Consider the following 12,464-nt stretch of genomic DNA (forward strand, 5'->3'; position numbering starts at 1 on the left):
TCCAGAGATGAGTTAAAACCCTTGTATCAGAATTAATGATACCAACAGACATCCAAATTCAGGTCTCCTGTCTCAGTCTGAACTATAAAAGAAGAGGATTTGTGTATCCCTACATAAAACATACACACTTTATTTCTCTCTTCACTGACTAAAACATTCCTAACAGTGTGTAACATCTTTATTGATGGGATACAGAAGCTTACCTGGGACTGGTCAAAGTGGATAATGACTTTAAGATCTGGAGGTCGGTCGTTGACTCCGTCTCTGATGGCCGTCACTGCTGCAGGCTCCAGCTGAGGGGAGAAGCAGGCCTGCAGCCACTCGGCGCACGTCAGCAATTGTGCTCGTTGCATCTTCTCCTCACAGACACGAAACATCTTACTGCGGAAGTCCTTCACCTCCTGGTCATTGATGGCATCCAGCTCATGGAGACCTAGAGGTGATTAGTTAATGGTTGGAAAAGATACTCAAAGTCACTGGCACGAACACAAAGTGAGCTAATCACACTAATCCCTCTGTTTCCTGGTGAGGATTTCTAATCAGGAGGTTGATGCTCAGAATTTGTCTTGGTCATAAAGCCTGTTGGCATTTACAGCCTGTTAGCATTCATATAACCCTCAGCATTCAAAGAGTGGTCATCACTGGCTCTAAACATGGGGGGGGCAGAGTTGTGGCTGCACTGACGAAGGGTGTGAGAGTGTGTGCCACTGTGCACTGCAGGAGGCTAAAGAGTGTGTGTGAGCATAAATGGCTGTTTATGTGTTGTTCCACTCTGACAAAAGCCTTTAAAAGATCATGTCAGAGCAAAGTGGAGGNGGAACACATCATCATCCAGGTCTCCTTCAATTAGACCCAGAGCCTCTCTTCTCTGCCTGTTTGCCTTTCATCTTCTGAACACAGGAGCTCTGTAGTTCTGATGGGTCTTAAGAGGCTGAATCAACTAGATGTAGGTGTTTTATTGTTAGAAAGAGTAAGTACATTGTTGATTTTTATCTAGTTGCGTGTCATCATTGATCGACAAGGAAAAGAATAATTATTAGGCAAATAATTAAGCACACGTGAATGCAAAAATGTCACCTATGATTAATTTTAAAACCGACTAGTTGTTTTATTTACTACAGCTCAGCACTAAAAGGCAGAAGCAGATGATTATGTGTTTGCCCATGTCTGTGTGTCTTCCACCAAAATGTCTCATGAACCACTGGACAAATTTTAATGAAACTTTTAGAAAGAAATCACTGGATGCACATGTACAACTGATTACCTTTTGGAACCAATCCAATTCAAGATGGCCACCACAGGTAATCAACATTAAACAACACAAACATTGACTATAACAATTTTCCAGACATTGAACAAAAAAATGTTGTGGTGATTTGCAACACATACTCTAAACATGACATCTTGCAGGATTAAATGAGATTGTGCATAACATTTTTTTTCAAGGCTTGATGACCCTGTCATTTCTCAACATGAGATAACCTTAGTCTAAATTCTGGCATAAAAGGTGGTGGGTGACATGCATTCCTTCAAGGAATGCTAGGCCTTTAATTAATGTTTACTTTTTAAGTGACAAAACTTATTATATAATTTTTTTTTAAATCTCCATTAAAATTTCCAAGAAACAAAACATTTTCAGGATTTTTTTATTTTCCCAGTGCACAAAAGTATTTTAACAGTTGAAAATATGGAAACAGTCATTTTTGTTTCTAATTTTACTATGAAAGCTGCAGATTGGTGTTTAATTAATTTATGTCATATGCATGACTGATGCACAGGACTCCATATTATTGTTGGTGTCAAATGTCCGATGACTCCTTTCTCCTCTAATGGGTAAGTAAACACTCTGTCGATGGATTTGATTTTCATCTTCAGAGCTTTTATGCAGCAGAGATCAATTTCCTCTGCTCCTCTTAAATGCCTAATCTCCAGCAGAGATGATACAAGGTGACACGTGATGAAGAACATGTGAGGAACTCATCCTGATCCTGCCTGTCTGTTATCCACCTGAGCCACTGACAGAAACCAGCTGCCCTGAGCTTCTTACTGCAACATGCTGGTGTTTAAAACCCGCTGTGTAAAGGGGAAGACTTCCTGCCCTACTTACCAACTCCCAGGTGTATTTCTTATTGGAAAAGTCAAACAGGGACCATATCTCAGTGGCTCACCTTTTCCAATGAGGACGCCGATTTTAGAGTCCAACAGACGCTCTGCTCGCCCGCAGTTGCGCATCACCAGTTTGAGGACCGGCAGAAACGGTCGAACGTCACACAGGCGGCGGGTTTCGTCCTCCAGTTCTTCGTGTACGGCTGCCTGGTTGACACACTCGAACATGTGGCTCTCCATTTCTCCAAGGGAGGGAAAGAGCGGGAAGGTCTGAGCCTGCTTCCATAAGAGCTGGAGAGGGGCAGAAAGATTCAAAACAAACAGGAAAAAAAAAGCGTTTTACTGATCACAACACAGCTAATTAAATCAATCTCGCTCAGAATAAACAGCCTCTTGGATGGTCACATGCAGGGCAGAAACTGGTTTTGGAACGCTCAGAAGGGACACCTTCACAACATTTCTGCAGGAGCTGAGCGGGGAATTTTGTTGTTATTTCTTTGATAAAGAACAGCATATGTAACAATTGACAACACATATGTTTCAGGATCAGGAACAAACATGACTCAGAAACATTACAGAGTTTATGGATGATACAATCAGGCCAGTGTTGGCAGGATTCATGTCTCTGCACCCCCACAGCATGATCGTAGCGTCGGGTGCCAAGTGCAGATTTATGTGAAGATACAAGCTGGAACAAGGAGCCATTAGACTTCTTAAGATAATTCAAGTTTTGTAACTGAGGCATTTGTGATTTTGTGCTGACTGCGTTTCTCTGGATGCCTCAGGCAAAGAGTAAACAGGTTTCAGTCATTTAACAGAGTAATGTTTTTAAGATGCCACCCTTTGTCACAAAACTTCCTTTTCCTTTTGTGTTTCAACAAGTACCAACACGAGTTCAAAGATTTTTAGACGTCAACTCTTAAAATAGCCTAAAATGGGTCTGATTTCCAGGAAACAGGATCTAGTCCTCATCATGAATGAATGAAAGCTTATGAATGAGTAAAACTGTCACATATAAGTCTGCTCATGTCTGCCGTTTGACCTCTGCAGGCGTACAGGCTTTGATCACACCACCAGTGATCAAAGTACTCCACCATTTAGCCCATCTGCCTTCCTTCTACATGACCTTTTTAATTTTAGAAAAAAAAAAGCATCAGTGGCTTCTTAGTGTTCCTGGGTTTTTTGCTGCCTCGGCACAAACTAAATTTAGAGAAAAAGGACCTCTCACGCGTATTTGTTTTTATCAGACATTTTTTTTGAACGCACCTCAATGTAGAGTTTTATTGTAATTTGTTTCCACATCTGGTTATATTAGAGAGCTGATAAAGCAGATATTATGCACACATTAACAGAACACTCTGTAATGAAACAAAGCATACAGCGCAGTACTGACACTAACATTTATCTTTCATAAAAACTTCCTTTGGTTCCATTTGTATGTTTGAGTTTCGTACTGTCACGTAGTCATGATCAAACACAGAACATCTTATTCCATTACATCTGTCAGAGGCTGACGTCAGTCATTTTGAATCTTTTTGAAGCTCTCTAAAACCTACACCCACAGAAAAGTTGCTGACATGAATAACTTCTCACAAACAAAAACCACCAAACCAACCACAGAACTGATGGCTGTCAAAACATGTACTTAATCATGTCTGACTAAACTGACCAGCCGTCTGATTTTTACTATGTGTGGGACGCAACTTCTGCTTCTATGTATGGTCACATGATTTCAAAATGTGTTACTGAATTTAAGAGAATTCATAAGGCTGGAAAAAACATGTCGCTTTAAAGGAAATGATTGGCCTGGTTGAAGTTGTTTTTTGTAGAAAAGTTCTAAAAAATGAATACCATGCCTGCAGTAAATAACTTCTTGAACAAATACAGTTTTGGAGAAATCGAGTTTACGTATGAAGGATGGACTAAAGGCTAGTCCAACTGCAGAGAAGCTCAAAGTGGATTCATGACTTCTAATACCGCTCAAATTTCCAAAATTTCAAAGCGGATCATGTGAATGCTAATTTATAATCCTTTACCTCTTCTTCAGATTCTCATTACATAATTATTTCAGTAGAAATATTACAATATTCCTGTTATACGTGACCCCAAAATGCCCCCGAAGTGATACTTGTCACTACTGCGGGTGCTATTTACACTAGCAGTTTTATCTGTCAGAAACTGATTCACCATTCACATTATTGTTTCCCTGTTTGTAGCTTGTTCCGTTGGCTTTTTGCAATCAAACAACATCAGCATACTTCGTGCTATTTTAACCATTTATATTTTAAAAAGTTCCGACTACCCAGGAAATGTGTGTCATGACTTTGAGTATTTTTAACTTTTATGTTTTGAGTTGATTTACAAAAGGTTCACCATCTCTTTAGTTCCTTCACAGACATAGTTTTTTGAAATTTAATTCAGCAGACTTGCTCCATTTTTATCTTCTTATGCTCTATTTCGCTTTTAGCTACAGTTTAGCTGATTCTAGTTTTTATCTATGTCTTTGCTACACATAGCTTTCTTGCTACTGTTTTACAAATTTTAGCTTTTAGCTACTATCTTACTAATTTTAAGTTTTAGCTATGGTTTTGCTAATTTAAGCTTTCAGCTAGCATTGTTAATTTTATCTGTTGACCTACTCTCTTTTAGCTACTCCTTTGGTATTTTAAGCTGATTCTGGCGTTTGTTCTACTTATTTTAACTTCAACATTTCAGCATTCACACTGCATTTTTGCAGAAAAACAAACAAACAAAACAAAGTTATTATTTATTATCTAGTTATTCATGTTTTACTCAGAAATCCACATCAGTTTGGCTAAACATTATCTTTAAATGACGATGATGCCTAGAAAGTTTGTTCACAACCTAATCTGTGCCATCGCCAACGCAGCACCACTCACCAGTTTGATGTGCTGAATTGTAGCCTCGCGAGGAACATCCATCTGGATGAAAATCCCGGTGGGCAGCAGAAAGTCCACGGTGATCTTGTCCGGGGCATGTCCGGCCAGGGGCGAGTGGGCCGCCCAGATGTCCAGGAGGTCTGTCATGGCGGGAGGCATGGCAAGGAGAACCTAACACCACCTCAACCATAAGGACCTGGAGGGACAAAAGACACTCAGGTTCAGTAATCGTTTTTAAAAAGGTCACTCTGATAACCTTAAATCCTTGATAATTACAGGGGAAATAATAGAAAAATGCCAAAAAGACGTCTGAACTAACAGGCAAATAATATAGGTTATATTTTGAATTCAGTCTGCAGACAGGAAACCTGAACTGATGATGGTTTTGAGAGTAAAAGATGGGCAACAGTACACTGGTGACGGCCACCAACAACAGCCCTCAACCCAGACAAGTTGAAAAAGTGAAAAACAAAACCAAACATACACACACACACACACAAAACAAAACAGTTTGAGGCTGTTAAAATAGTATAAACAAACTCTAATCATCTACGCAGCAGTTTGGTCACATGTGCCATGCTGTTTTTATTTTCATACAGACAATAAATAGAAGTTGAGAGCACAAACAGAGAGGCTGTGTCCCTGTGAGGGCAGCACTGTACCGAGTCCGGTGGGAAGCCGCTGGATTTCATTCGGATGAGGGCCAGTGCTCAGAGGAATGCCCACTAAGCAAACAGAACAAAAAGTTCAGCTTGCTTTCCCTTCATCTGACACCCTACCCACCCACCCCCCCAAACACACATAAGAAAAACACACAGTTATTAGAAAGACACTGCATTAAAGACCACACTGTCCCTTAACACACACGCTTGCATAAAGCTGCCAAGGTAATTATTAAAAGCACAACAGGAGGAAGGCTCTGTTCAAAAACACTCATCTGTGCCAGCCAATGACAAACTCTAAACCCTCAGAACTCTGATGAAATACTAACTAATATCTTCTTAGCTCCTAAGGGGGGAAATTTGCAAATATAATTGAAGTTATGCAATTCAAGGACACACACCTATGGCCGTGCATGCTGCATGCAAACAGCAGAGTTCCACTGAAACGCAGTAAGTGCTGGTTAAAAACAGCCCGCAGCCTGGTTTCCATTTGGGCCAGTGCATCAACCACAGCCGTTGCCATTGCACCACTTCCACCTGAAAGTTTCTCATGAAGCAGCCTGGTACATTAACATCTTCCACTAGTTCACAGCTCCATCTCCGTTTCAGCTCAATCCGCACATTAGAAATGATCGTACCGATTGGCTCTAATGGTCGTATCCCTTCAGAGTTAAGTGCTCAAGCAACCGGCAGACGAGCTGCAGAATGGTGCGATGAAGCCACAATCTCGGGCACTTAACATTATCAACCATGCAAATGGAAACAGCCCCGCAAAGTGTGTCTGTGTTCTGCTCGAACAGTAGATTGTTGTCGGAACATCCCACTTTAAAAGGTCTTCCCAGTTGTTGCATGTGATTAGAAAAGACGTGCTTGTTTTTATGTTTTAACAGATTAAGCGCAAGTGAGCCACGCTGAAATGGAAGATGATTTTATAGGCTCACGCAGACACATTTTGAGGCGATGACGAGAAAACGCACAGCCAGACGTGGACAAACTCGTCCCGTCACAAAGGTGCACAGTTACAAACACAAGAAGTAACTTGACACCGCGTCCGTCTGCAACACTGACAGCGCTGTCTTGTCAGAGGAGGATGAACATGTGCGTTGATGTCTGCATGTGAAAACATCTCAATAATTATGGGTTTCGGCAGTGACGTTTTCACAGTAGACAGCTTGAAAACTGTCTGTGATGTCAATGCTCTCAGTTTCTCCCCCCCCCCTCTCCCTCTCTCTCTCTCTCTCTCTCTCTCACACACACACACACAAACAGACCCACTTACTGTACATGCACAGGTGAGCAGGGTTACTGAGGATGTGGTGGCAGACAGCCAGAGGTTCGCTGCCAAGGTCAGGTTTCAGAGGGAGGGATAGAGGAGAACAAGTGGGTTTGCAAGATCAGGAAGAATGGAGTGTTTCATGTGGCAACACACAGAGGGGACTGAAAGGATACAGTCAGTTAGCGAACACCGACCAGAGTAAACAAAGTACACGCTCTGAGAGCCGCCTGTGATTGAAAGTGCAGAAACATGATCCCAGGTACGTGCGTTCTCTGTTCTCTGTGTCAAGTGTGGAAGATTTTCAGATTAGACAACCTTTGCAAAAAATCTGCTCATTCAGAAAACAACTTTAGTGTAAGATTTCTTTAAGTGGAAGATTCAGCATAGTCTTAAATGGGCTTCCTGTAACAAAAGGTGGCAGGGGTCAAAAGAAACGAGGAATTGGTGAATCATTTCCTCTGATCAAATAACTGCAGATTCACTGATAAAAAGCAGCAAGTGTAAATTTAGAAAGAGATTCAAGGTCAGTGGGAGGAAAACCTGAAGGACAAACTGTTGTTTTCTGTTAATATTTTTGGTAATGTTTATATTGCCTGCCACCGAAAGGCACAGGTGGATGATTATGATTTTGGGAGTTTATGAATAGTCAAATGTCTGTTAGCAAAATATCTTATGAGCCACTGGACAAATTTAAATGAAACTCTTAGAAAATAATAAATGGATGTACGTCTACAACTGATTAACTTCTGGAGTCAACCCAATTCCAGATGGCTGCCACAGCTAATCAACCTTAGCCCTCCTGAAGCCCTCAAAAGAGAGAGAGCTAGAAGCAGAGAAGCCCTTATAACTTTGGGTCAATTTGACCTGAAGGCCATGGGAGGGAAAAAAATAAAAAAAAACATTTGGCGTGGCAGTAGCTGAGGCTGATCTCAAACACATATTCTGAGCATTAACACATTGCATTTATCATTAACTATTTGGAGTCAACAAGTCTGTCTGTTCACAAAATATCTCCTGAACCGCTGGACAAATAATAATGAAACTTTCAGGAAATAATCAGTGGATGTACCTCTATAACAGATTAACGTTTTGAGTCAAACCGTTTGTGACATGCGCTGTCAAAATGAGTCAGAATGCGCCAGGCAGCAGTGAAAAATAACAAACAAACAACAAAAAAAGGAAATTAATCATTAGATGTACATCTACAACTGATTGACTTGTAGAGTCAACCCAATTTAAGATGGCCACCACAGCTAATCAACATTAGGCAGCACAGAAAGTGGCTGTAACTCAGTTGATTTTACAGATACTGGGCAAAAATCTGATCTGACAGTAGCATGACGTCTCGCAATATTGCACGAGATTATGCATAACTTTATATTCAAGGTTTTACCAAAACGGCTTAGACTCAGACACTTTTCAACATAAGATGATCTTCCTTCAAGGAATGTTAGACCTTTATTAAAAATGAAATGCCCTTTCTTGCCAAAGGTAAACAAGATGGCAGAGTGAAATAACCTCTGACACACTGCACACCACAATGAGAACAAATAATAAAGACAAAGTGGATCTTTGCTTCCTCTGAACCAGAGACAAGTTGTGATGGCTTTCAGATGCATTTACCAGTAAACACTGGTGTTACTCAGCACTCTCTTTCTAAAGCCCTCTCTGTTTGACAGTAAGAGGCCTGTGAGGCTCACTACAATGGACAGAGTGTGTCCACACGTCTGTGTGTGAGCGAATGAGGAAAAAAAAAAGGGGGGGGGGGGCTTAAATAAATGGTGTGTGTGTATGTGTGTGGCAAAAGGTCTGTCTGGTGATTAAGGGTCCTGTGACACATTTTCTTTGACACTGTGCTAAAAATAAAATTCACAAAGAGGATCTAAGACCTCGCCGTAGTCCTGATCCAACCACTGCAGTCCCATAAATGACTCCGGATGGAGATACACAATATGGCAACCTGAGTCAGCATTTTCCACTGCTGGGAAAGAAGCGTGTGTCTAGGAAAAAAAAAAAAAAAATTGTCAAAAATGTCTTTATGCACAGATTACAAAAACTCTATCGTCTTTGTTCAGATACTTTTCTTTGTTTAGAGAAAAGTCTAATTAAGTGAAAACAATTTCAATTAATAGAGGCTGACAGATGAGTTCATAATCCATCAATGAAAAGGGGAATTTAAGAACACATCAGATGAAAGAAAAGAAAAGAAAAAAGAACAGAACTACAGCTGTATTGTGTTTTATCAGTGGGCTTATTAATACCCACTGCAGAAAGGGAAAAAGACAAAAACGTTGTAGCCCGTATCTGTGTGTGTGTGTTCGAGTGTGTCTGTTACCAAAAGATCTCATGAACCACAGGATGAATTTTAATGAAGCTTGCAGAAAGTAATTATTAGATGTATATCTACGTATAACTGATGGCTGACACAATCAACTGACTTAAAAAGAAAAGTCTATAATTCAGTCAATTTTACAGATATTGAGGTAAAATTTGGTGTGGCACTTACTTTGACTTGCTGGTGCCCCTACCACTGATCCGGTTTCAATTTCAGCCACTAAATAAAAACGGTACAACACAAAATATCTTCCACACAGAAGGTGAAGACTGACACTTGCATTTAAACTGGCAACAAGAGGAGGCCTTTTATTTGGAGGGAAACCTTTTCATGTTAACCGAAACGCTTCAAAAACACGACTACATTCAGATCTCTGTAACCATTTGAGTGATAAAGACAAATAATCACAATTGTTTGTTAAAATCACTTGTGCTCTGTGTGACTGAAGAAGGAAACAAATGTGGTTAATCTGAACAGCATGAATATGCCTGGTGGGTATGTGAATAAGCTGTCAGCTGAGGTGTGTGTGTGTGTGTGTGAGTCACCTGTCGCAGGGTGCTGTTTAGGTGTGGACGGTGGCTGTAGACTAAACATCACCCTGTAACGCTCAATTTTAACTTCAGCACGGTGACAGTGTCAGTGAGTAGACGTATTTCTGTGTCCATCTGTGATTATGTGCTGGTGCAAAGAGGAGCAGAGCACAAACACCATCGTTCTTCCTCCATTTGCAACAACTTTTTCTGAGAGAAGTATGTCATTGGATTATTTCTGCTCCATCTTAAAACGATTCATTACTGTAGTATTTCTGTTTCTCACCATAGATCAGTTTCATCTGATACAAGCAGCAGCACTGCTAAGAACTGAGGCATTATTATCGGAATATTAATGAGGAAGTACTTGTAAACCAACCTCTTGTAAAATATTCTGTGTCAGACACATTTGTGTGTGTGGGAAATGAGAATGAAGTGAACGAGTGTGAGAATGAATGTGTGTACAGTTTGTGTTTTTTTTGTGAGGCGTTTGTGTCTGTGACCAAACCAAGTCCGGACAGCAACCAAACCTCCTCTGGTGACACAGTGGCACACGTCCACTCCTCAGACAGGAAGCAGCGTCCCCGATCAGGAAATGAGAGACAAACTGTCACAGAAAAACTCCCAACGGATCATTCATAAAAAGCTCATGAGCGCTGACTCAGAAGCTTGGCCAACGCTCTGGTTAAAAAAAGAAAGCCAAAAAAAAAAGAAAATTCTGAGAAGAGTTTTCACTCTGCTGTATCCCAAATCAACAAAATAGTTGTGCCAGACAGATAAAAAATACATTTGCAAACCATGTAGATACAATATTGATAGTTTCTGCACAAACAAGTTGAAACAAAATCCAAAAGCAAAACAAGAACATCTTTAGGGTGCATTTTGTTTCATCACAAAATCCCAACCAAAAACTGATGTAGGTGAAGCAAATGCATAAAAAGATCTGAGCTGAAAAGAACAACAAACAAACAAAGTTTTTTTCCCTTAGTTGCATAAAATGAAGCCAATAATTCTTTGATTAGGATGTTTTGTTCGGTCTGAAGTCGAGACATGACAGCTGAGGAATAAACTTCCAATTGAATTACAGTAAAGACTGGTACTATTCACATGTGTTAAAAACAAATAAATAAATAAAATCCTGCGAGACCATTAATGCACTGCGATATTAATCACATTCAAGCCATGCTGGCACTGCTACAGCATAGGCAAGTAAAAATAAAGCACGCCTAAAAAAAGCCACGTCTTCTGTAATCTGAGAAATGTCTTGTGACAACATGTCAAAGTGCCCCCAACATCGTCCTGCCAGAAACACTGTGGCAGTGCAAGTCTGCACCGACTGTGACAAGTCTGAGAGACGGCCTTCAAGCTTTCTATCCATGCATCAAGACGACCGGGCCATCAGCTAATGGAGGAGGACAGGACCAGAAAAGGCATTAATGATCCCTCCTACTAATGGGTATATTTACTGTTGCATAATAAGGTTTTCTGAAGAAGAGGATACAAGTGTTCATGAATAAATGCGAATTTCGTTTGCTAAAAAGACACTGATGAGATGTTGAAGCAGAACAGGATCTCATTGTCATGGTTTTCGTTTTTAACTAGTCATGTTGGTCAATTCAGCACATAGGAAAATATTCAAGAATTCCATTTAGGACAAAATGTACAAAAATTGGTTGTAATTTTTCTCATTAACATTGTTGATACGGTTATAATATTAAAATTTCATGGTTAATTATTCTAAAAATTGAGCTTATTCGAGTTTGTCTATTTTCACAGGTCTGATGAGCTTGTTTACATAAACAATATTCATTAAGTGTTAGCTTTAAAATAACTTACAAGAATATACACATTAGTCACACTTGTCTAAAGCTAAGCGTTACTACTCTTAAAATAGATGGAAAACACCTGGAGTGATTCCACTGCCTGATGTGAGCGTGGAAAAATATTACCATAGTTCAATGAAATACAAAAGAAGCACACTCACACAACACTTTGAAAAACTGAACAAAGCAGCTTTCATTTTTATGAACTCGGTTACTTGGAAACCAAGTTCTCTTAAGTGAAACTTAAAATACACAGATATTACCAAGTAATCTTTTCATGTTAACTGCCTCACTAGCTCCTGTTACTGGCACTATCTGTGACACAGTAATCCTAAAAAAGTAGGCAGCAAGGGAACAAATACATCATGAGTAAATACTGGAAACCCACCTACATTTTATGAGGTGCATCTAAACATAGCACAAAAAGTAAGGAAACTTATGTTTGGTTGATTATTTCTCTGTTGCTTCCTGGTGATAAATCTTGTACAACTGGTACGCTTGTATATTTCCCCTAAATGGGGCCATATTTGTTTGGAAAATGCATTTGTAGGTTGAGCAAAAGAGTTCAGTATGTGGGTTACTCCCACTCCCTGATCTCTGCCAATGATAAACAACTTATTCTGCTACTGATTCTTGTTTTGAGCTTCTGGTACCCCAGGTGCTGACAGTCAGGCCTTATTTTCTACATTTTTGGAAAAAAGATAAGGTAGCATTTCCCCTAGCATTATCCAAGAGGGGGTGTTCCACTCCCCTCTTGGAGGTCATGGCATGGAATAAATCAATAAAAGTCTGTACGTTACCAATTCAGTGCGGCTGGGGGAGACGCCAAAGC

The 12,464-nt window shown here is 40.1% G+C and overlaps 1 protein-coding gene across 12 annotated transcripts in view; it reads right to left on the minus strand.

The window, feature by feature from the left end:
- The window catches only part of pik3cb (phosphatidylinositol-4,5-bisphosphate 3-kinase, catalytic subunit beta), a 74,788-nt gene that overhangs the window by 34,146 nt on the left and 28,178 nt on the right, over positions 1 to 12,464 (minus strand). For 11 of the 12 annotated variants that reach the window (XM_017422040.3, XM_017422039.3, XM_037981547.1 and 8 more), the window contains 3 exons: positions 5,007 to 5,202; positions 2,169 to 2,397; positions 204 to 433 (listed from right to left, as the gene is read on the minus strand). In XM_017422040.3, coding sequence (XP_017277529.1) covers positions 204 to 433; positions 2,169 to 2,397; positions 5,007 to 5,165 — 618 coding nt within the window. In that variant the 5' untranslated portion in view covers positions 5,166 to 5,202. Of the gene's footprint in view, positions 1 to 203; positions 434 to 2,168; positions 2,398 to 5,006; positions 5,203 to 12,464 lie in introns of those variants that run through there. The other variant, XM_025007191.1, reaches the window with a different exon arrangement.

Source organism: Kryptolebias marmoratus, linkage group LG2, assembly GCF_001649575.2.
Source record: "Kryptolebias marmoratus isolate JLee-2015 linkage group LG2, ASM164957v2, whole genome shotgun sequence".
Classification (NCBI taxonomy): Eukaryota; Metazoa; Chordata; class Actinopteri; order Cyprinodontiformes; family Rivulidae; genus Kryptolebias; species Kryptolebias marmoratus.